The sequence below is a fragment of the Protomyctophum bolini genome (genome assembly GCF_963924005.1).
Source record: "Protomyctophum bolini genome assembly, contig: SCAFFOLD_228, whole genome shotgun sequence".
Classification (NCBI taxonomy): domain Eukaryota; kingdom Metazoa; phylum Chordata; class Actinopteri; order Myctophiformes; family Myctophidae; genus Protomyctophum; species Protomyctophum bolini.
Window position 1 is genome coordinate 33,421 of NW_027665352.1, and position 21,580 is coordinate 55,000.

At 44.3% G+C, this 21,580-nt stretch overlaps 2 protein-coding genes across 4 annotated transcripts in view; one reads left to right on the forward strand and one right to left on the reverse strand.

Moving 5' to 3' along the window:
* The window catches only part of LOC308312306 (protein flightless-1 homolog), a 65,698-nt gene that overhangs the window by 12,901 nt on the left and 31,217 nt on the right, over positions 1-21,580 (forward strand). The window contains exons 8-14 of the mRNA XM_080794669.1: positions 13,399-13,556; positions 14,141-14,225; positions 17,522-17,669; positions 18,637-18,767; positions 20,212-20,325; positions 20,659-20,763; positions 20,883-21,062. Coding sequence (XP_080650795.1) covers positions 13,399-13,556; positions 14,141-14,225; positions 17,522-17,669; positions 18,637-18,767; positions 20,212-20,325; positions 20,659-20,763; positions 20,883-21,062 — 921 coding nt within the window. The remainder of the gene's footprint in view (positions 1-13,398; positions 13,557-14,140; positions 14,226-17,521; positions 17,670-18,636; positions 18,768-20,211; positions 20,326-20,658; positions 20,764-20,882; positions 21,063-21,580) is intronic.
* Positions 626-10,029, reverse strand: LOC308312305 (uncharacterized protein). Of its 3 annotated transcripts, none has more exons than XR_013963770.1 (7): positions 9,040-10,029; positions 8,422-8,872; positions 8,037-8,105; positions 3,229-7,894; positions 2,320-3,047; positions 1,708-2,063; positions 626-1,516 (listed from the first exon to the last, which is right to left on the reverse strand). XR_013963770.1 is itself a non-coding variant. In XM_080794668.1 (5 exons), the coding sequence occupies exons 1-5, from the start codon at positions 9,097-9,099 to the stop codon at positions 7,877-7,879; spliced, it is 429 nt and encodes a 142-aa protein (XP_080650794.1). In that variant the 5' UTR covers positions 9,100-10,029; the 3' UTR covers positions 6,810-7,876. The 3 variants fall into 3 exon arrangements, 1 of the variants encoding a protein (XP_080650794.1); XR_013963771.1 differs by having other exon boundaries at positions 8,422-8,562; positions 8,732-10,029; XM_080794668.1 differs by lacking the exons at positions 626-1,516; positions 1,708-2,063; positions 2,320-3,047 and having other exon boundaries at positions 6,810-7,894; positions 8,422-8,562; positions 8,732-8,872.

The window sequence follows — 21,580 nt, forward strand, 5'->3', positions numbered from 1 at the left end:
ATCAGTAAGTTGCAGATTTGAAGAAAAGAAATAGCAGAAACATACAAACAAACAAACAAAACAAGAGACTAAAGGTCATTACACACTGGCGAATTAGCGACACGATATATTCGTGAGAATAATTCGCATTTAAAAAAAAAACAATTGAAGTCCATGCAAGCTTCCACATCAGTGGCAAATGTGCGAATGTGCGAAAATGCGACCGTTTTCGCTCTTTATTTGTTCGCTTTGGTGTCGTATTTTGCAGAGATTCGCAGGCGAACTGTAACATGCAATATTTCGCATTTTCAGATCGCTTATTCGCATCGCGTCGCTAATTCGCCAGTGTGTAATGACCTTTACACTAAAAAGAGACAAAACATAACCATCAAAGAAAAAGACAAAAACAATAAAATAATAACTGACATGGCTGATGACTATACCGCGCTCCGAGGACAGAAACAACATCACAATCAATTCTAAAAAAACATTTCTGATATGGAAAATAAAACGTGTGTATACATGTGTTCCCACACAGACGATATAAACATACATACAGTATACACATAAACATTCATAGATACATTAATTAGACTAGAATTTCGCGGGCCTTCGGCCCGCTCATCCTAGCGGCGCGCAGCGCAAATTGGAGGAAGGAAATTGTGAGAGGTAGACAAAGTCACAACATTTAAAATGTTGGTCTCAGTGTATTTTTTATGGAGTCTGAGTGTATTTGTAGGAAAGAATTGTCATGGCTGGTTCTTGCCTTGACAAACATTCGGAGCAGGAGACGTGCGAAAGATGAACAATATATGATTTATTAAATAATAGGCCTATATAAGGAACTAAAAAGAACTGCAGTACTTAACATAACAAATTATATGGAATGTGTAGTCAGTGAGTCAGTGGTGTAGGTGTAGTGTATGGATGTGTGATACATGGTGTGGTGCATGTGTGGATGGAAAGAACAATCAAACATAAAGGAACGGAGGCATGGAGGCTAATGAAGGGAGTGGAGGCAGCAGGTCTGGCTCCTCTGGATCTCTCTTCTCAACTGGGATGAGTGTGGTATTTATGGCCTCTGGGAGACACCGGGCCCAGGTGCTCTCCCATCAGCCATCGGGCCAATGCCCTACCCAGGCTCACCTACAGGATGAAAGTTAGGCAATAGGCAGGCACATCCACTACTCAGTATGTGTGTGGGGTATCACACTCCCCCCCCCCCCCTTAAAGTCGTGGTCCCAATAGGAACCATGACTGTCCATTTATCCTACATACATTTACTATACATGAAATGAATTAACATGTTACATTTTACAATTAAGTGCACTATATTCATCAAATGTATACCTACGGTTAATTAACGAAAATGTCCCACTAATCAAAAGATTTTACATTTTACAATGAAGTGCACTATATCATTTTTAACATGTTGTTAAAGGAACAATTATATTGGGCAGCTGATCCAGAGGAGGGCGTGGAGGAGTGGGGTGATGTGGAAGGGGTGTTTCTGGTTCCAGAGATTGTCATGGTTGAGCTTGTAGAAAAGGAGACAGAAAAGTTTGTCAGTAGAGCCTGCATAATGGGAGAAACATGTCCACCAGGGCAGACGTGAAACAAAGGATAGTGATTTGTTTGATCATAATCATGTTCAGGTTAGCATCAGTTTTATATTATTCAGAAATGACATGTGTAGAAATGACATATGTAGCAATGCAACAGCCTTACGTGAATGGGGATTGTAGGGCCAGGAAGCACAGCGCGAAGCAAGGCTTGAAAAACCACATTGGTAGTATGATGTTCCGGCTGTCTTTCTTTCTGCTTTATGGCATAGGTGAGAGCTTCTGTGGGAGCAAAGGTTGACAAAGTCAAAACATGTAAAATGTTGGTCTCAGTGTATTTTTAATGGAGTCTGAGTGTATTTGTAGGAAAGAATGTTAATGTTAACAGTGAACGCAGTTGTTGTGGAAAGGCCAACTTAGTAAAGGAACACTTATATTGGCCAGCTGATCCAGAGGAGGGCGTGGAGGAGTGGGGTGATGTGGAAGGGGTGTTTCTGGTTCCAGAGATTGTCATGGTTGAGCCTGTAGAAAAGGAGACACAGATAAGGGATGACTCAAGCACAAAATGTGAGTGTTAATGTTAACAGTGAATAGTAAAAGAAGCTGCAGTTTTGGTCAGTAGAGCCTGCATAATGGGAGAAACATGTCCACCAGGGCAGACGTGAAACAAAGGATAGTGATTTGTTTGATCCTAATGATCTTCAGGTTAGCAGCAGTTTTATATTATTCAGAAATGACATGTGTAGAAATGACATATGTAGCAATGCAACAGCCTTACCTCAATGGGGATTGTAGGGCCAGGAAGCACAGCGCGAAGCAAGGCTTGAAAAACCACATTGGTAGTATGATGTTCTGGCTGTCCTTCTTTCTGCTTTATGGCATACGTGAGAGTTTCTGGGTTACCCGTCCTTGAGCTGGCAACATAAAGCTGTCCGTGAGTGAAGACAGGGGACGAAAGCCAGACCCCCACTCTTGTAAGTGTGTGTCCTTGGGATTTGTTGATGGTGGTGGCAAAAGCGGTGCGGACTGGAAACTGCCGTCTGGCCCACACAAAGTAGGAATGTTAATGTTGAGGATCAGCAATGAACTTGATTCTAGGGATCAGGACTTCCTTTTGTGTGGCTGCAATTTTGCATAGCAGCAGTTTGTAATCAACATGTTAAATTGTACAATTAAGTGCACTATATTCATCAAATGTATACCTGAGGTTAATTAACGAAACTGTTCTACTAACCAAAATATTTTACATTTTACAATCAAGTGCACTATGTCATTTTTAACATGTTAGATACACTACTACAATACTTCAAAGTGTAAAACACCCTTAGAGCCCTGGCCTTGCAACACGTGGACCCTCCTCCCCCCCCAACAGTGAACACAGTTGTTGTGGAAAGGCCAACTTAGTAAAGGAACAATTATATTGGGCAGCTGATCCAGAGGAGGGCGTGGAGGAGTGGGGTGATGTGGAAGGGGTGTTTCTGGTTCCAGAGATTGTCATGGTTGAGCCTGTAGAAAAGGAGACACAGAAAAGTTTTGGTCAGTAGAGCCTGCATAATGGGAGAAACATGTCCACCAGGGCAGACGTGAAACAAAGGATAGTGATTTGTTTGATCATAATGATCTTCAGGTTAGCAGCAGTTTTATATTATGTGTAGAAATGACATATGTAGCAATGCAACAGCCTTACCTCAATGGGGATTGTAGGGCCAGGAAGCACAGCGCGAAGCAAGGCTTGAAAAACCACATTGGTAGTATGATGTTCTGGCTGTCCTTCTTTTTGCTTTATGGCATAGGTGAGAGCTTCTGGGTTACCCGTCCTTGAGCTGGCAACATAAAGCTGTCCGTGAGTGAAGACAGGGGACGAAAGCCAGACCCCCACTCTTGTAAGTGTCTGTCCTTGGGATTTGTTGATGGTGGTGGCAAAAACGGTGCGGACTGGAAACTGCCGTCTGGCCCACTCAAAGTAGGAATGTTGAGTATCAGAAATGAACTTGATTCTAGGGATCAGGACTTCCTTTTGTGTGGCTGCAATTTTGCACAGCAGCAGTTTGTTGTTGAGGGTTCTCAGGAAAAACAGTTTGGTGCCATTGCAGAGTCTGAAGTGTGATTTATAGACAATTAAAGGAGTTCAGTGTAAACAATGTTGTCAGTTTTGCCCTCATCATTATTGTCTATTAAAACTTTGACAGCACTGGCTTTCTTTCCCCTAGAGAAGGCTGTGTACAGTTGGCCATGTGCGAACACAGGCTGAGGCAAGTAGATGCCAACTCTGTCATTTTCCTGGCCCTGACCTTTATTTATGGTAACGGCGAAAGCTAACCTGACAGGGAATTGTCGTCTGATGAAGGTAAAGGGAAACTCCTCACCTCTGTCATAGTGCGGGATCCTTGGAAGGAAGATTCTTTCACCTCTGTTTGTCCCTAGTGCAATTTCACACTCAAGTACTTTGTCCATCATCTGCACCAGCACCATTCTGGTGCCGTTCTTGAGAGTGCGGTCGCGACCTGATTGCAAGTTTCTTAGCAGCATGACAGGAGCTCCTAGTTTGAGCTTCAGGTTATGGTCAGGGATTCCAGAGGGTGTTAGTGAGTTGAGGAATTCTATAGGCAGAGAATCCTTGTAGTTGTCCTCTTTAACTGAGTCAGCTGAAAAGTAGATTTTCTCTTGTCCAGGGAACTCAGCTAAGCACCTGTTGTTGATTTCGCGTATGTCCTTGTTTAATGGAGTGTATACAGTGCCTTTAAGAAGGTTGTCTTTGTGGACACAGCCATTGTGCAGGTCAGGAAAGGTGTTTGAAATGAGAGTATCCATATCCTTTACCAAGTGCTGTGGTGGAATGTGGACTTGAATGGCAGTATCTCCATGTGTGATTTTGTCTTCCCCCAAGTCCAGGAGGTAGTTGGCAAACTCCCTCTCAGCTATGTCAGTCCTCATGTTGAAGTGTAGTTTGTGTTCTTTCATGAGAGGATAGAGTGGAGACATTTGGATGCAAGCTCTAACAATTTGGGCTCTGCTTGCTCTCTTGATAACGGGGAGTGTCTGCCTAGGGTCTCCACCTAACAGGACAGTTTTGCCACCCCAAGGTTGGTCAGAATGCATCAGGTCCCTCAGTGTTCTTTCCACGCACTCTACATTGAAGCGGTTAACACTGAAGATCTCGTCCCAAATGATTATGCTGCTTTCTTTGATTAGCTTAGCCAGGGAGGACTCAGCTTTTATGGCACAGACGGAGTCTTCAAAGATAGGGATTGGTATTTTAAATCTTGAATGAGCTGTCCTGCCACCCTCAAGGTTCTGAGCAGCTAAGCCTGTGCTGCCAACACACAGCACAATGCCATTCTGTGCTCTAATGTTGGCTGCAATGACCTTAAATGTAAAGGTTTTGCCATAGCCTGCTGGGGAGTTGAGAATGAATTGTCTTGTGATGGTGTCCTCTTTTGGTGCATTCACTGCCTGATAAACCGCCTGGCAGAGTGCCATCTGTTCCACATTCAGTAGAGGACTAAGCAGCTGTACAATTTCTTCTTGTTCTGTGTTGTTGAATCTTTCTGATGTGAAAATTTGTGTCAGCTTTTCCTGCTCAGTTAGTGGTGTTGGCTGTGGCATGTCCGTGTAGTTGGATAGACGATTTCCCATTTGTGAGAGCTCATCATCCAGTGCAAGTAGTACCTGGTTGTGGATAAATGCCTTGTCTACTGCATCTGTAGGGCACATCTGTGCAGTGGCTTCTGCATGGAGGAAGTCATCACTGAGCTTTTCGAAGAATTCTTCAAAGAGGTGTTTGGGCTGTGATGGGTGACAGTATTGGAGGATGATAGCAAAGGTTTCTCTGAGTTTTCTTGAGGATGCATAACTTGAGACTTCATGCATGGCAGTGATCCATTCTCCATCGTCCTCCAGCAAGCCCATGGCTCGTGCTGTGTCTTTGAAAGTTGTGTAGTGGTTGCCCTCATACACTTTAAGGTCGTCATAGCTTGTTGGTCCCCTGATATGAGCCAGGAGCATTTTTAAGTAGAATCTTTCTCCCTGGAGTACTGATACATTGGACATCCTTCCTATTGTCGTTGGAGTGTGCGTGTGCGTGGATGTTGGAGATCTTTCCTTCCACATGTGGCTGTTTGAATTCCAAGTGTAGTGTTCTGGGATGTCCATGTACAGATGTTGCCTTGCGTGATGGTCACTGACATTTAGCTGGAAGAAGGCCAGTAATGTAGTGGGTTTGGCTGCTGTCAGGGCCTCCTGTGCATGGCCTTCTGTGAAGATGACATTTTGTTGGCCTTCTGTGTGGATAGCGAGACTGAAGACAGCAGGGACTCTGTGCTGGATTTTGTACTCCATTGTTCTCCAGTGTGCGTCATGAGCATCAATTGTCCTGGCATTGATGAATCTGGAAATCTCATCCTTATCTTCAATGGTGACAGTGCCAACATCAACTCCCTTATGGATGTACTTGTAGAGGTACTTGATGGTGTGAAAGGAGCCGACAAATTCAACATTAATGTGGCACTTGTACTTCAGAAGGACCCAGGGGTTGTAAGGCACGACCCATCTGCTGTCGAAGGTAAAGCCGTGCTTGCTAGCAGTGTGACCGTTGATGGGTCTTCTGTACTCTGGGTAGCCATGGCCATTGTGAGGTAGGCGAGTTTCATCACAGTATGCTTTAGGGAATTTCTTGGTACAGATGCCATTGACCATGCAGGGGCTGTTGGGGTTGACTGTTCCACAGGGTCCATGCAGCATTGTTTGAGACACCAGCTCATACAGCTGTGGCTCTGTCTGTGGGTTGGGTATGTCTGCCCTAATGATGTGATCGATGTCATCAACACTCAAGGTCTCATGTAGGAGTAGGAGGATGTGAGCGTGTTTCAGTCCTCTCAACTGTCCCTCAATGGTGTGTACTCTAGCCTTCATGTTCCCAAAGACACCCAACTTAATGTCTTTGAGGAGGTTATCCAAGAACCATTTGAAAACTTTGTTAACAATGTCTGGTCTGTCATTGGGCTGCTGTCCTGGAAAGAGGTTTTGCAGAACACCGTCACTCCGTGGGTTTGCAGTCATGGTGATGAATAAGTCAAAGTTCTTGTATCTGGCTGCTATTGCAAGGGCATCAAGATAGTGCTTGTACAGGTATCTGGGGCTCCCAGTGTGGCTAGCTGGAAGAATGATGCGTTGACCAATGTGGGCAGCCTCAGTCTGTCCTGGCTGGGTTTGTTGAGTAGCCAGGATGTCAGACAGACCTGAATACTGATGTACCCTGTATTTGTCTTGCAGTTCCTTCCTCCTGTAGAAGATCATCCGGCAGCTTTCTATCTTGCTGTACTGATCGCAAAAGTACTCTTGGCCAAGTCTCCCCGACCTCAGTAGAGTGTTGAAGGAGGTAGTTCTGGGATGCATGTGGAATCGGAAGAATTCTTGAAGGCTGACTTTTTGTGTGGTTGAAGTTGCATGAACTTTCATAATGTGATTATCAATGCTGTAGCCGGCATCTCCATGTGGCAAGATTATGGGATAGGCGGTTGGATCATACATAGGATGGAGTGCATTGATTCGTGTTGTTTGTCTCTGATTAGGTGCATTAGCTGCAGTTCTGTAGAGTACAACATCCCTCGGCTGTGTTTGTTCCCCGGGTGCCAGAATAACCACATTAGTCACATCTGGATTAAGATGACGTTTGTGTGCTCCCTGTGAGCTTTTGGCCTTGAACACAATGGTGAAGTCCTCACTTGGGTTGAGGTTGAACATTTCCGCTCCGCTCTTAAAGGACCTGACTAAAGGATTAACTGTTTTCAGGGCATCCTGAATCAAGGTCAAAGTGTCTTCCCTAACTCCATCTCCCCTTGCGTGATGAAGGCGGTTCTTAATTTCATTGTCTTGGTCATAGACAAAGATTTGTGAGTATTTGGGTTTGTGTGTGTTGTCAGGAAAGACTGCTGAGGGAGTGAGGTGGTACATCTGGCCACTCATCTTGAATGGTTGTGGGCCACGTCCTCTGAAGTTCATTTTCGTGCCAGACACAGACTTAGAAGCCATAGAAACCAAGCCATTGTACTGTCTGATGTTGTCAAAGAACTCCCTTGACTGTGGTGACGTTCTGGCAAACAGAGATGTTAGTGCAGGAGGTGGGTCCATGAATGGTTTGAGTTGAATTTGGCCATAACGGCAACAGGCACTGAAGGTTTTTTTTCCAACAGGACCTTTTGACGTCTCCCAGGGGAACATGAGAGCATGGCATGAAATGCAGACCGAGTCCATCCTAGGTGTCTGTAATGGATTGCTGTGTGTAAGTAGTTGAGGTGGTGTCCAGGCTTTTCGGAAGTGTGTTGTCTTTTGTCTGGTCATGCGTGATTGTGGTTCTGTGAAGGTAGATAGGAGAGTATTAATGAGTTATTAGAAGTGATGAGAGTTGTGAAATGTATGCATGTTAGGTCATGGAGTGAATGGTTATCAGCAAAAGTGCAGTACAGGGGTAATGGGAGAAGATGAGTAGTTAGTTACCTGTGGCCAGAGGCGTTTCCAATGAGCGGGTGTGTGTCGTTGTGTGGTGGCTGGCCTCATGATGCTGAGCTGTAAAGGTAGTGGTGAAATGTAAATATTGTGTTGTTAGAAGTAATGATAAACTGCAAGTGTAGGTCATCAATGGAAGAAGTGTTATTTAATGATGGTGTTGTTGCATTAAAGTGACACACACACACACACACACACACACACACACACACACACACACACACACACACACACACACACGTATGTTGATAAAATGGAGAATAGGAAAGTGCATGCAAGCACAGAAAGATAACAATGCACGGGCTTGAAAACTATTAAACACAGACAGAAGTTGTCAGAAGCACACACATGCAACATGTTATGAACGTGTGATTACCTGTTTCTGGTGCTGTTGCGTGAGTGGAACGCTTCCGTTTGGCGTTGCGTGTATCTGCTGAAAGTGATGTGCGTTTTTTTCGTGGTCTGATGTGTGTTTCTGGGGGTGATGTGGTAGTTGTCCTGTCCTCATGGCTGGGAGCTGAGATGGTAGGGGAGAAACGTAAATTGTATGTAGTTATGAGAGCTAATGTTATCATCTGTGGTGCAATAGTTATGTAATAATGCTGCTGTGCATTAATGCAGTCAATTTAAATATTTGTGAAGTTGGTAAAGCACACACATGCAACATGTTATGAACGTGTGATTACCTGTTTCTGGTGCTGTTGCGTGAGTGGAACGCTTCCGTTTGGCGTTGCGTGTATCTGCTGAAAGTGATGTGCGTTTTCTTTGTGGTCTGATGTGTGTTTCTGGGGGTGATGTGGTAGTTGTCCTGTCCTCATGGCTGGGAGCTGAGATGGTAGGGGAGAAACGTAAATTGTATGTTGTTATGATAGCTAATGTTATCATCTGTGGTGCAATAGTTATGTAATAATGCTGCTGTTGCATTAATGCAGTCAATGTAAATATTTGTGAAGTTGGTACTACCATGTGGGTAATGATATTAGTGTGTAGTTACCTGTGGCCAGAGGCGTTTCCAATGAACAGGTATGTGTCCGTGTTTGGTGGCTGTCGTCATGCTGCTGTGCTGAGATGGTAGATGAAAAATGTAGATATTGGGTTATGAGAAGTAATGATAAACTGTATGTCAGTAAAATGTGTTATTGCAGAATGTCAGTAGTGCATACATAATGTAACATAGATGTGTACACACACACACACACACGCGCACACTGAGCAGGGGGGAGGTGTCACTCTCTGTGTGTCACACGCACACACAGAGCAATGCAATGGGCTGTATAGGAATGAGAAAGCAATAAGCATACATTGACATTGGCAAAGCTGAAGGTGAAATAATGGCATCCCCATGCATCAAATGTCTGTTGTGTAGAAATTCTGAATGTCCATGTAATCTGTGTTTCTGTGGTAAGGCTGCTCCAATTAATTGATGAGTCGTTATGGAGTTGCTGAGTGATTGGCAACTAATGTAGTGATAGATTAATTGAATGGGCCTGAATATATCTGTGTAGGCTGCAACAATGATTTCATAAAGCGTAGTTTAAAATAGTTTTGAACAGGCAACTAATGTAGTGATAGATTAATTGAATGGGCCTGAATAGATAGATAGATAGATTTCTTGATTTTTGTGTCATGCACCAAAGGCGTCCAGCCCACATGGGCTTACAGGACACACCATGTCATTGCATTCAATATTGCATTGTGTACAATAAACAGATATGTTTTGTTGATATTCCCTTTTTTTTTTGTTACACAAACAAAACATTCTGCCTTATTTCCCACGCCCTGCATAAAAAGTCTGGCAAAGCAAAAGTACCTTTCCTAAAACAAAATTCCAGTTTTTCATAGTCCTCCAACCAGAAAAAGTCTGCAAATGTGTTAATGCTTCATATAATGGGCAGTAAAACAAAAGATGATAGATTGAACAGGCAACTAATGTAGTGATAGATTAATTGAATGGGCCTGAATAGATCTGTGTAGGCTGCAACAATTGGCGTGCTTTGTGTGAATGGCTGTGGTGAGGTTCACTGTAACTTTTTAGACATTCCACAGCGCCAGCGCCATGGGGGAGGGAGGAGGGGCACACACACACACACACACACACACTGGGGCCAGCGTGTAGGCATAGTGTACTGTAGTAAATATATATGTGAGGCTGCAACTAACGATTAATTTCATAATCGGTTCATCGGCCGATTATTTAAACGATGAATCGATTCATCGGATTATGGCACCTTTTTGCAATTACTTAAAAAAATTAGCTTCAAGTTATTTTAGGCATGTTGTAACTAACAATAAAGATAATAAAAATGAATACTCCTTCAAAATTAATATGTTACCCCCTTTTTTATCCAATTTGATTTCATTGCCACTCCTACTTGTAATGATACTGTAATCTGTAATGTTGACCGTGTATAGCTGACTGTCTTTCTTTCCATTTCTATCTCTGGGACCCCAATTTTTATATTTTAATTTCTATTGTAAAATCAATTTTGAGTCCATTTGGTTCCATTTTTGTCTGTCACTGTGACTTCTGTCCCCACGCTGTGTTCTTAACTTCTTTAACAGGTCGCTCGTATTTCTTTATGTAAGATAAAGAATCCGATGAACACGGAGAGCCAAAGAGGACTTGTTGTTGCTGTTCCTCATGTTAGCGATAGCTGCTAAAGCTATCAACAGTAAACACAACCTTGCTAGGCTAGCAAGCTAACGTTGCAACAGGATCGTTGCGGTGTGTGTGGGGGGGGGGGGGGGGGGGGAGACTGAAGTTGTGAGAGACTCAGAGAGAGAGGGGTAGAATAGATGCGGAGCACTCTGGTCACGTTCAAGACAATCTTGTGTTGTGTTTATACGACCCGTTGCATATTGTTCGTTCAGCCTAGTGCCGTTACTGAACGGTAAAAAGAAAGCAGCTTTATGTTGCATTTTAATGTTGGAAAACACCCGCGATAATAATCGCTAAGATAATTCGTTGGCAACGAATTCAATTATCGATTTTAATCGATTCGTTGTTGCAGCCTTAGCGCACAGGCGCAATTGCGATGTATGGATAAATGAAATTATTAAGCACGCAACATTGAGAAGCATGCAACATGCTGTGTGATTACCTGTTTCGGTTCGCGACACACACACACACACACACACATAACAAGCGTCTCAATAAGCGGTAAATAATGGGTGATATTTTTTTGATATAAGGGTTCCCTTGAGCCGTTCCTTCTCGTCACAATTTATTAACGACTTGCTTAACCCCTAGCATCGCTATTCTGGGCATGTCGTCGCAATAGCCAAACCGACCAAGCTCACAATGTGTCGACACACGTTGTGAGAGATGTGGGTTGGGGACACACACACACACACACACACACACACACACACACACACACACACCAAATATTGACCCCTGTGGGAGGCCGGTTAAATGGGGTTTAAGTAGATCATTAAGCTTTGAGATATAGATGCAAATTGCTGCCTTCATTTCACTTTATTGGCACACTGACTGCGAATAGTGAAATTGTATCTGCAATTTGTCAACAACCCTCTTAGCATTGTTATTGTTAGACTGTGTAGTCCATGTGGAAATGAATGATTCAGCGTTTGTGGTAAAAGTAAATGTCTAAAATAAAGGTCTATCTTTTAAATAATACATTTGTAGCCTTATGGTGTTGCTATAGAAGGCATTTCTCAGCAGAAAAGTAATGGTAAGCGAAAGCCTTTCTCAGCAGTACAGGTCCATCTCAATGAATTAAAATATTTTAATATCCGTAATATAATTCAAAGAATGAAACTTTCATATACCATATTCTCAATTCATTGTACATAAAGTGAAGTATTTAAAACTTTTTTCTTTTTTTTAATCTTGATGAGTAAGGCGTACAGCTCATGAAAATCAAAAGAATCCTATCTCAATGAGTTAGAATAATTTACGAGACCACAAAAAAAATGTTTTTTTTTAAACGAGAAATGTTGACCATCTGAAAAGTATATTAATGTATGCAGCCAGTTAATACTTGGTCTGGGCTACTTTTTAAACAAATCATTTCATCAATGGGGCGTGGCATGGATGTGATCAGCCAGTGGCACTGTTGATGGGTTATGGAAGTCTTACACCTTCCTCTTGACAATACAACCTAGATTCTCTGTGGGGTTGATCAGGTCAGGCCAGGTGGCTGGTCAGTTAAGGTCTCACTACCTTCCTGGACTACAATTCCCATAATTTTTTGGTGCACTGCTCCTCCTTGTGGATAGGGGGAGAGCTGTCTTACTGAGACAACATGTAGTCCAGGAAGGAAGTGAGCCCAGTGTCCATGACATCAGAGACAACAGTCTCACTGCTACAATCTAAAATATCTAAAACCACATATTACACACACAAATACCCCCAGGAATGTGTTCTAAAGCTTCTAAACGTCATTACCATATATTTTTTTGCAAAAAGGGTGAAGTGTCCCTTTAAGCACAGTAATACCATGGTCAGTACACCAGTTACTAGTAGTTTTGGCTCTGTGGGCAGGTGCCAAATCGAGGTGGAAAGGAAAATTAGCATCTCCATGAAACTTGTCAACATACTGAAGCACAATGTACTCTAAAAAGATGGCTGTGGTTGAAACCATTTTAAGTTTTCACTGTCAGTGGATCAACACCATAGCAGATAACACACAGCCTAAATCATCACTGTGTTTTGTCATGTCCAGAGTCTCAACACAACCGTCTATTATATCTTAAAGCACTGTGTGCCTCCGTACATTAACAAGCTTTATGTTGATGCTGATCGTCCTTTTTCAGCAGCGCGTGTTGACCTGCACGGCATGATCCTACAGATGTACGTATCTGTAGGATGTTAAAAATGTTGAACAAAAAAACTGTGTGTGTCACGTCCCAAACTCTTCTCCCTTCTGGCTCCAAAAAATGTGGAATGCACTTCCCATTGCAGCATCACTCCCAATCTTCCGCCGTAGTCTGAAAACCCACCTTTTCAGACTCCATCATGGCCCATAGCACTTACCCTACCCCCCTTAGATAGCATTTCTGTAGACTTAGATAGCATTTGATAAACAGACTTATAGCATGTTATGTAGCCGGCACTATAATTGCATTGTATGTACTAGTCTTAGCACGTCATAGTACATATGTATAGCATAGTATAGTATATATATGTATACAGTAGTTTATATGTATAGTTTCATTATATAGATATTCCACTCACTGTTACTTTCTTAACTTACGCATGTTTCATGATAAATGCTTTTCATGTGATGTATTCCCATGCTTTTTTTGTTCTTGCTTAATGTAAGTCGCTCTGGATTAAGAGCGTCTGCTAAATGCCTAAATTGTAAAATTGTGTGTTTTCTGCATTCAGTCGGCGATCTGCAAGCTGACCAAGCTGAAGAAGCTGTACGTGAACTCCAACAAGCTGGACTTTGACGGGGTTCCCTCGGGGGTGGGGAAGCTGTCCAGTCTGGTCGAGTTCATGGCCGCCAACAACAACCTGGAGCTGATCCCAGAGGGACTCTGCCGGTAGGAGACCACACCACACCGTACAATACCACCGTTGTTTCTATTTTAGTTTTAGCTAGTGATGCACCGAATATTCGGCTGCAGAAAATATTCGGCAGAAAATGGCTAAAAATGCATTTTCGGCGTATTCGGTTTCGCCCCGAATAGGCAGAAAATATATCGCCGAATAGTGTATGCAATTAATGCATTCAAAAGAGCTGATTAAATGTTTTATGGACCCATAATAGTGATTATAATTTAAGTTAAGTTTTGCAATAAACATTTATTTTGCCATAAATCAGGTAGCTTTAAGGTACGGCCATGACAGCAATGGTAGGAAAAACGATATATAATATTAATCATATTCGGTATTCGGTTTTCGGCCAACTGTTTCCTATATTTGGTATTCGGTTTCGGCCAAGAATTTCCCTTTCGGTGCATCCCTAGTTTTAGTCATAGTCCTTGGAATAAAACGTTTTTGTCACCTGGAATGTTTTTGTGTTATTGTTTTAGTCGACTAAATATCATATCATACTGTGTTTTCTATTGTCTAGGTGTGGTAAGCTGAAGAACCTGGTTCTGATACTGTGTTTTCTGTTGTCTAGGTGTGGTAAGCTGAAGAAGCTGGTGCTGAATAAGAACCGCCTGGTGACGTTACCCGAAGCCATTCACTTCCTCACCGACTTGGAGGTACGGTTTGAGTGGTTCTCAAAGTGGGGTCTGGGGGGACCTCAAGGGGTCATTGAGGGGGTTCCAGGGGGTCTGGGGGGACCCCCAGGGGTCCTTGAGGGGGTTCCAGGGAGTCCCCAGCTAAATGACCCTTATGGGTCTGTAACTCTGAGAGTGTACAAATGGAACAAAATGTGTACTCTGTGAGAGTTAATCTAAAGCAGTGGATCTCAGCTAGATCCGCACTGGAGCAACATGAATAACAAGGTTCTGTTCTGTTCTGTTCTGTTCTCTGTCTCCAGGTCCTGGATGTGAGGGAGAACCCAATAACAATGTTCTGTTCTGTTCTGTTCTGTTGGGTTCTGTTCTCTGTCTCCAGGTTCTGGATGTGAGGGAGAACCCAATAACAATGTTCTGTTCTGTTCTGTTCTGTTCTGTTCTCTGTCTCCAGGTCCTGGATGTGAGGGAGAACCCAATAACAATGTTCTGTTCTGTTCTGTTCTGTTGGGTTCTGTTCTCTGTCTCCAGGTTCTGGATGTGAGGGAGAACCCAATAACAATGTTCTGTTCTGTTCTGTTGGGTTCTGTTCTCTGTGTCCAGGTCCTGGATGTGAGAGAGAACCCAATAACAATGTTCTGTTGGGTTCTGTTGGGTTCTGTTCTCTGTCTCCAGGTTCTGGATGTGAGGGAGAACCCAATAACAATGTTCTGTTGGGTTCTGTTGGGTTCTGTTCTCTGTCTCCAGGTTCTGGATGTGAGGGAGAACCCAATAACAATGTTCTGTTCTGTTCTGTTGGGTTCTGTTCTCTGTCTCCAGGTCCTGGATGTGAGAGAGAACCCAATAACAATGTTCTGTTGGGTTCTGTTCTCTGTGTCCAGGTTCTGGATGTGAGGGAGAACCCAATAACAATGTTCTGTTGGGTTCTGTTCTCTGTGTCCAGGTCCTGGATGTGAGGGAGAACCCAATAACAATGTTCTGTTGGGTTCTGTTCTCTGTGTCCAGGTCCTGGATGTGAGGGAGAACCCAATAACAATGTTATGTTCTGTTCTGTTGGGTTCTGTTCTCTGTGTCCAGGTCCTGGATGTGAGGGAGAACCCAATAACAATGTTCTGTTGGGTTCTGTTCTCTGTCTCCAGGTCCTGGATGTGAGGGAGAACCCAATAACAATGTTCTGTTGTGTTCTGTTGGGTTCTGTTCTCTGTCTCCAGGTCCTGGATGTGAGGGAGAACCCCAATAACAATGTTCTGTTGGGTTCTGTTCTCTGTGTCCAGGTCCTGGATGTGAGAGAGAACCCAATAACAATGTTCTGTTGGGTTCTGTTGGGTTCTGTTCTCTGTCTCCAGGTCCTGGATGTGAGGGAGAACCCAATAACAGTGTTCTGTTGGGTTCTGTTGGGTTCTGTTCTCTGTCTCCAGGTTCTGGATGTGAGGGAGAACCCCAATAACAATGTTCTGTTGGGTTCTGTTCTCTGTCTCCAGGTCCTGGATGTGAGGGAGAACCCAATAACAATGTTCTGTTCTGTTCTGTTGGGTTCTGTTCTCTGTGTCCAGGTCCTGGATGTGAGGGAGAACCCCAATAACAATGTTCTGTTCTGTTGGGTTCTGTTCTCTGTCTCCAGGTTCTGGATGTGAGAGAGAACCCAATAACAATGTTCTGTTGGGTTCTGTTGGGTTCTGTTCTCTGTGTCCAGGTCCTGGATGTGAGGGAGAACCCCAATAACAATGTTCTGTTGGGTTCTGTTCTCTGTGTCCAGGTCCTGGATGTGAGGGAGAACCCAATAACAATGTTCTGTTGTGTTCTGTTGGGTTCTGTTCTCTGTCTCCAGGTTCTGGATGTGAGGGAGAACCCAATAACAATGTTCTGTTGTGTTCTGTTCTCTGTCTCCAGGTTCTGGATGTGAGGGAGAACCCAATAACAATGTTCTGTTCTGTTCTGTTGGGTTCTGTTCTCTGTGTCCAGGTCCTGGATGTGAGGGAGAACCCAATAACAATGTTCTGTTGGGTTCTGTTCTCTGTGTCCAGGTTCTGGATGTGAGGGAGAACCCAATAACAATGTTCTGTTCTGTTCTGTTGGGTTCTGTTCTCTGTGTCCAGGTCCTGGATGTGAGGGAGAACCCAATAACAATGTTCTGTTGGGTTCTGTTCTCTGTGTCCAGGTCCTGGATGTGAGGGAGAACCCAATAACAGTGTTCTGTTCTGTTCTGTTGGGTTCTGTTCTCTGTGTCCAGGTCCTGGATGTGAGGGAGAACCCAATAACAATGTTCTGTTGGGTTCTGTTGGGTTCTGTTCTCTGTGTCCAGGTCCTGGATGTGAGGGAGAACCCAATAACAATGTTCTGTTGGGTTCTGTTGGGTTCTGTTCTCTGTCTCCAGGTCCTGGATGTGAGGGAGAACCCAATAACAGTGTTCTGTTGGGTTCTGTTCTCTGTGTCCAGGTCCTGGATGTTAGGGAGAACCCAATAACAATGTTCTGTTCTGTTGGGTTCTGTTATCTGTGTCCAGGTTCTGGATGTGAGGGAGAACCCAATAACAATGTTCTGTTCTGTTGGGTTCTGTTCTCTGTGTCCAGGTCCTGGATGTTAGGGAGAACCCAATAACAATGTTCTGTTGGGTTCTGTTCTCTGTGTCCAGGTCCTGGATGTGAGGGAGAACCCAATAACAATGTTCTGTTGGGTTCTGTTCTCTGTCTCCAGGTTCTGGATGTGAGAGAGAACCCAATAACAATGTTCTGTTGGGTTCTGTTCTCTGTCTCCAGGTTCTGGATGTGAGAGAGAACCCAATAACAATGTTCTGTTGGGTTCTGTTGGGTTCTGTTCTCTGTGTCCAGGTCCTGGATGTGAGGGAGAACCCAATAACAATGTTCTGTTGTGTTCTGTTGGGTTCTGTTCTCTGTGTCCAGGTCCTGGATGTGAGGGAGAACCCCAATAACAATGTTCTGTTGGGTTCTGTTGGGTTCTGTTCTCTGTGTCCAGGTCCTGGATGTGAGGGAGAACCCAATAACAATGTTCTGTTGTGTTCTGTTGGGTTCTGTTCTCTGTGTCCAGGTCCTGGATGTGAGGGAGAACCCCAATAACAATGTTCTGTTGGGTTCTGTTGGGTTCTGTTCTCTGTGTCCAGGTCCTGGATGTGAGGGAGAACCCAATAACAATGTTCTGTTGGGTTCTGTTGGGTTCTGTTCTCTGTGTCCAGGTTCTGGATGTGAGGGAGAACCCAATAACAATGTTCTGTTGGGTTCTGTTCTCTGTCTCCAGGTTCTGGATGTGAGGGAGAACCCAATAACAATGTTCTGTTGTGTTCTGTTGTGTTCTGTTCTGTCCAGGTCCTGGATGTGAGGGAGAACCCCAACCTGGTGATGCCTCCCAAGCCGGTGGACCGAACGGCCGAGTGGTACAACATCGACTTCTCCCTGCAGAACCAGCTGAGGCTGGCCGGGGCGTCCGCTGCTACTGTCGCCGCTGCTGGAGGAGGTGTGTGTGTGTGTGTGTGTGTGTGTGTTGGAGGAGGTGTGTGTGTGTGTGTGTGTGTGTGTGTGTTGGAGGAGGTGTGTGTGTGTGTGTGTGTGTGTGTGTGTGTGTGTGTGTTGGAGGAGGTGTGTGTGTGTGTGTTGGAGGAGGTGTGTGTATGTGTGTGTTGATTTTGGCAGCAAATTTTGATTTGAGTTCTAGTCGACATTATAGGATTTTAGTCCAAGTCAAGTCAACTAAAAAGTGTTTGATGCCGTCGTAATGGCTGATGTTACAGTGGCTGAATGCGTGATGCCATTGGGAGCTTGTAGATCTGCAATTCTCAGCGTGCAAGTGTAAAATTACCTTACGGTCTCTTGTCCACCACTAGTCCCTCCCTAACATTTTAATACCTCTGCTGGACCACTTCCTTTCAGCAGCAAAGCAGTAATATAAGCATTAGGCTGATCGGTGAATAAAACCAGCATGTCGGAAAACATCACCTTTTTCAGAAGCAAAGATTTGAGTTGAAATCGTTAACCCATTCTAGACGGGAACCCTTTTTGGTGTTAGCATCATGTTATGCTTTAGCTATTGAAAAATAGCAGATCTACAAGCTCGTAGCGCGCCACCGAGTGGCGCGCTACGAGCTTGTAGGTCTGCTATTTTTGAAAAATCGAAGAACGACTGACATTTTTATAGAATCTGATCTCAGGTCAGAATGTGTTCATCAGATTTTTCAAAAATAGCAGACCTACAAGCTCGTAGCGCGCCACTCGGTGGCGCGCTACGAGCTTGTAGGTCTGCTATTTTTGAAAAATCGAAGAACGACTGACATTTTTATAGAATCTGATCTCAGGTCAGAATGTGTTCATCAGACCAGTGTGTGTCCAGTGGAAACCTCGTATGAATCTGATCTCAGGTCAGAATGGGTTAAACGTGTGTGTGTGTGTGTGTGTGTGTGTGTGTGTGTGTGTGTGTGTGTGTGTAGGAGCCAGCCCCCGGGACCCCATGGCGAGGAAGATGAGGCTGCGGAGGAGGAAGGACTCGTCCCAGGACGACCAGGCTGCGCAGGTCCTCAAAGGCATGACCGATGTGGCGCAGGAGAAGAAGAACATGGAGGTAAAGGTCCTGAAAGGAGGAGAAGAAGAAGAACATGGAGGTTCTGTATGAGGAGAGAACGAGGGGCAGCGCAGCGGTATGGCCGAACGGTTTGCGGAGCGGTCTTGATATCGTGAAGGTCGCTATAGTTCGTATCCCCCCCGGACCGGCACGTTAAAATTACCACCGCTGAAGTGCCCTTTGAGCAAGGCATTGAACCTCTACCATGAAATGTTCTATGAGCAGGGCTCAGAGTTACCCTGGGTAAACATAGTACCTTTCCTTACCTTAGTCCAGTTAACCTGGGTAAACATACTGTAGTACCTTTCCTTTCCTTAGTCCAGTTACCCTGGGTAAACATAGTACCTTTCCTTTCCTTAGTCCAGTTACCCTGGGTAAACATAGTACCTTTCCTTTCCTTAGTCCAGTTACCCTGGGTAAACATAGTACCTTTCCTTTCCTTAGTCCAGTTACCCTGGGTAAACATAGTACCTTTCCTTTCCTTAGTCCAGTTACCCTGGGTAAACATAGTACCTTTCCTTTCCTTAGTCCAGTAACCCTGGGTAAACATGGTACCTTTCCTTTCCTTAGTCCAGTTACCCTGGGTAAACATAGTACCTTTCCTTTCCTTAGTCCAGTTACCCTGGGTAAACATAGTACCTTTCCTTTCCTTAGTCCAGTTACCCTGCAGGGTAAACATGGTACCTTTCTTTCCTTCACTATGTGGGGTCTGTTTAGTACAGTGGTTCCCAAACCTTTTTCACGCCAAGGACCTCCATTAGCCCATGGACCCCCATTTGAAAATAATTTTACGGCTCTAGCTGTGATTCTCAACCATTTTAAATTCAAGGACCCTCAGTTTGGTCTTGTTTCCAGTACAATTTACATTTATCAGACGCTCTTGATCCAGAGCGACTTACATTTAAGCAAAAACAAAAGCATGGCATACATCACATATATAAAAAGTAGTTATCATGAATCATGTATGAACTAAGAACGTAACAGTGGAGTATCTATGTCAACTATACATACTATACTATATTATATATTATACAATATACATGTGTACTATAAAGTGCTATGACTACATAAAATGCAATTCTAGTGCTGTCTACGTAACGTAACGTATAAGTCTGTCTAAAATACTATCCAAGTCGACATAAAATGCTATCTAAGGGGCTAGGGCAAGTGCTACGGGCCATGGTGGAGTCTGAAGAGGTGGGTTTTCAGACTACGGCGGAATATTGGGGAGTGAGGCTGCAGTTCTGACTGTGATGGGAAGTGCATTCCATATAGTTTTGGAGCCAGAAGGGAGAAGAGTTTGGGACGTGTGGAGCGTTGTCTCTGTGTTTTTTCAGTATACAGGAGGAGGGCAGTGGGGGGGAGTTCAGACAAGGATGGAAAGATAATATGGAAGTATAACACTTAATTTCAGTAAGCGTGACGTCTGTGTGTTTCTTTTTAGTTACAGGAGAACGGCGATCTGAAGTACGCCGCCCTGAAGGTTCGACGCTGGGACAAGAGCCTGGAGAAACCTGCTCTGGACTATTCAGAGTTCTATCTGGAGGACATTGGGCAGGTGCGTGTGCAAAGTGATACATCTCACGCGTCTCAATTCACCGTGGCTTAACGTTAACATTGAAGCAATACTAAATACACACTGGATCCAAACATCTGTGTCTGTGTCTTGTCCCGTCCCTAAACGTCTCTCTTGTCCCTAAACGTCTCTCTTGTCCCTAAACGTCTGTGTCTTGTCCCTGAACGTCTCTCTTGTCCCTAAACGTCTCTCTTGTCCCTGAACGTCTGTCTTGTCCCTAAACGTCTGTGTCTTGTCCCTGAACGTCTCTCTTGTCCCTAAACGTCTCTCTTGTCCCTAAACGTCTGTCTTGTCCCTAAACGTCTGTCCCTGCAGGTTCCCGGGGTGTCCATCTGGCAGATAGAGAACTTCATCCCGATGCAGGTGGAGGAAACGTTCCACGGGAAGTTCTACGAGGCCGACTGCTACATCGTCCTCAAGGTGGCGTCGCGTTCCTTTTTCCCCCCCTCCTTTTCCTTTACTGTCAAGGATGTAGAAGACATTTATAGAATCTGATCTCGGGTCAGAATGGGTTAACGTCTATCTCTGTCCCAACGCAGACCTTCCTGGACGACAACGGAGCGCTGAACTGGCAGATCTTCTACTGGATCGGACAGGAAGCCACGCTGGACAAGAAGGCGGGCGCCGCCATACACGCCGTCAACCTCCGCAACTTCCTGGGCGCCGAGTGCAGGACCATCCGCGAGGAGATGGGTGACGAGAGCGACGAGTTCAGCGCCGTACGTTGGAATATATATTTACCCCATTCTGACCTGAGATCAGATTCATACGAGGTTTCCACTGAACACACACTGGGTCTGATCAACCCATTCTGACCTGAGATCAGATTCTAAAAAATGTCAGTCGTTCTTCGATTTTAAAAAAATAGCAGATCTACAAGCTCATAGCGCGCCACTCGGTGGCGCGCTATGAGCTTGTAGATCTGCTATTTTTCAATAGCTAAAGCATAACATGATGCTATAACACCAAAAGGGGTTCCCGTTCAGAATGGGTTATCATCATCATCATCATCATACTATATCAGTCAATGTCTGTGTGTCAGAAACACCGCCGTAGCTCCTCACTGCCTGCACCAATCGCTCCCACTTTTCACACAGGCATTGACCATATAGTACAGGCATTATATGGGAAAAAAGGGGTCAACCTCCAACTAATTGCAAAAAAACCATAGCCACTTGCCCAAATGTGATGACGGCTATGGCCGTTATTAGCCCAAGGAGTGTTTTTATGCAAAACT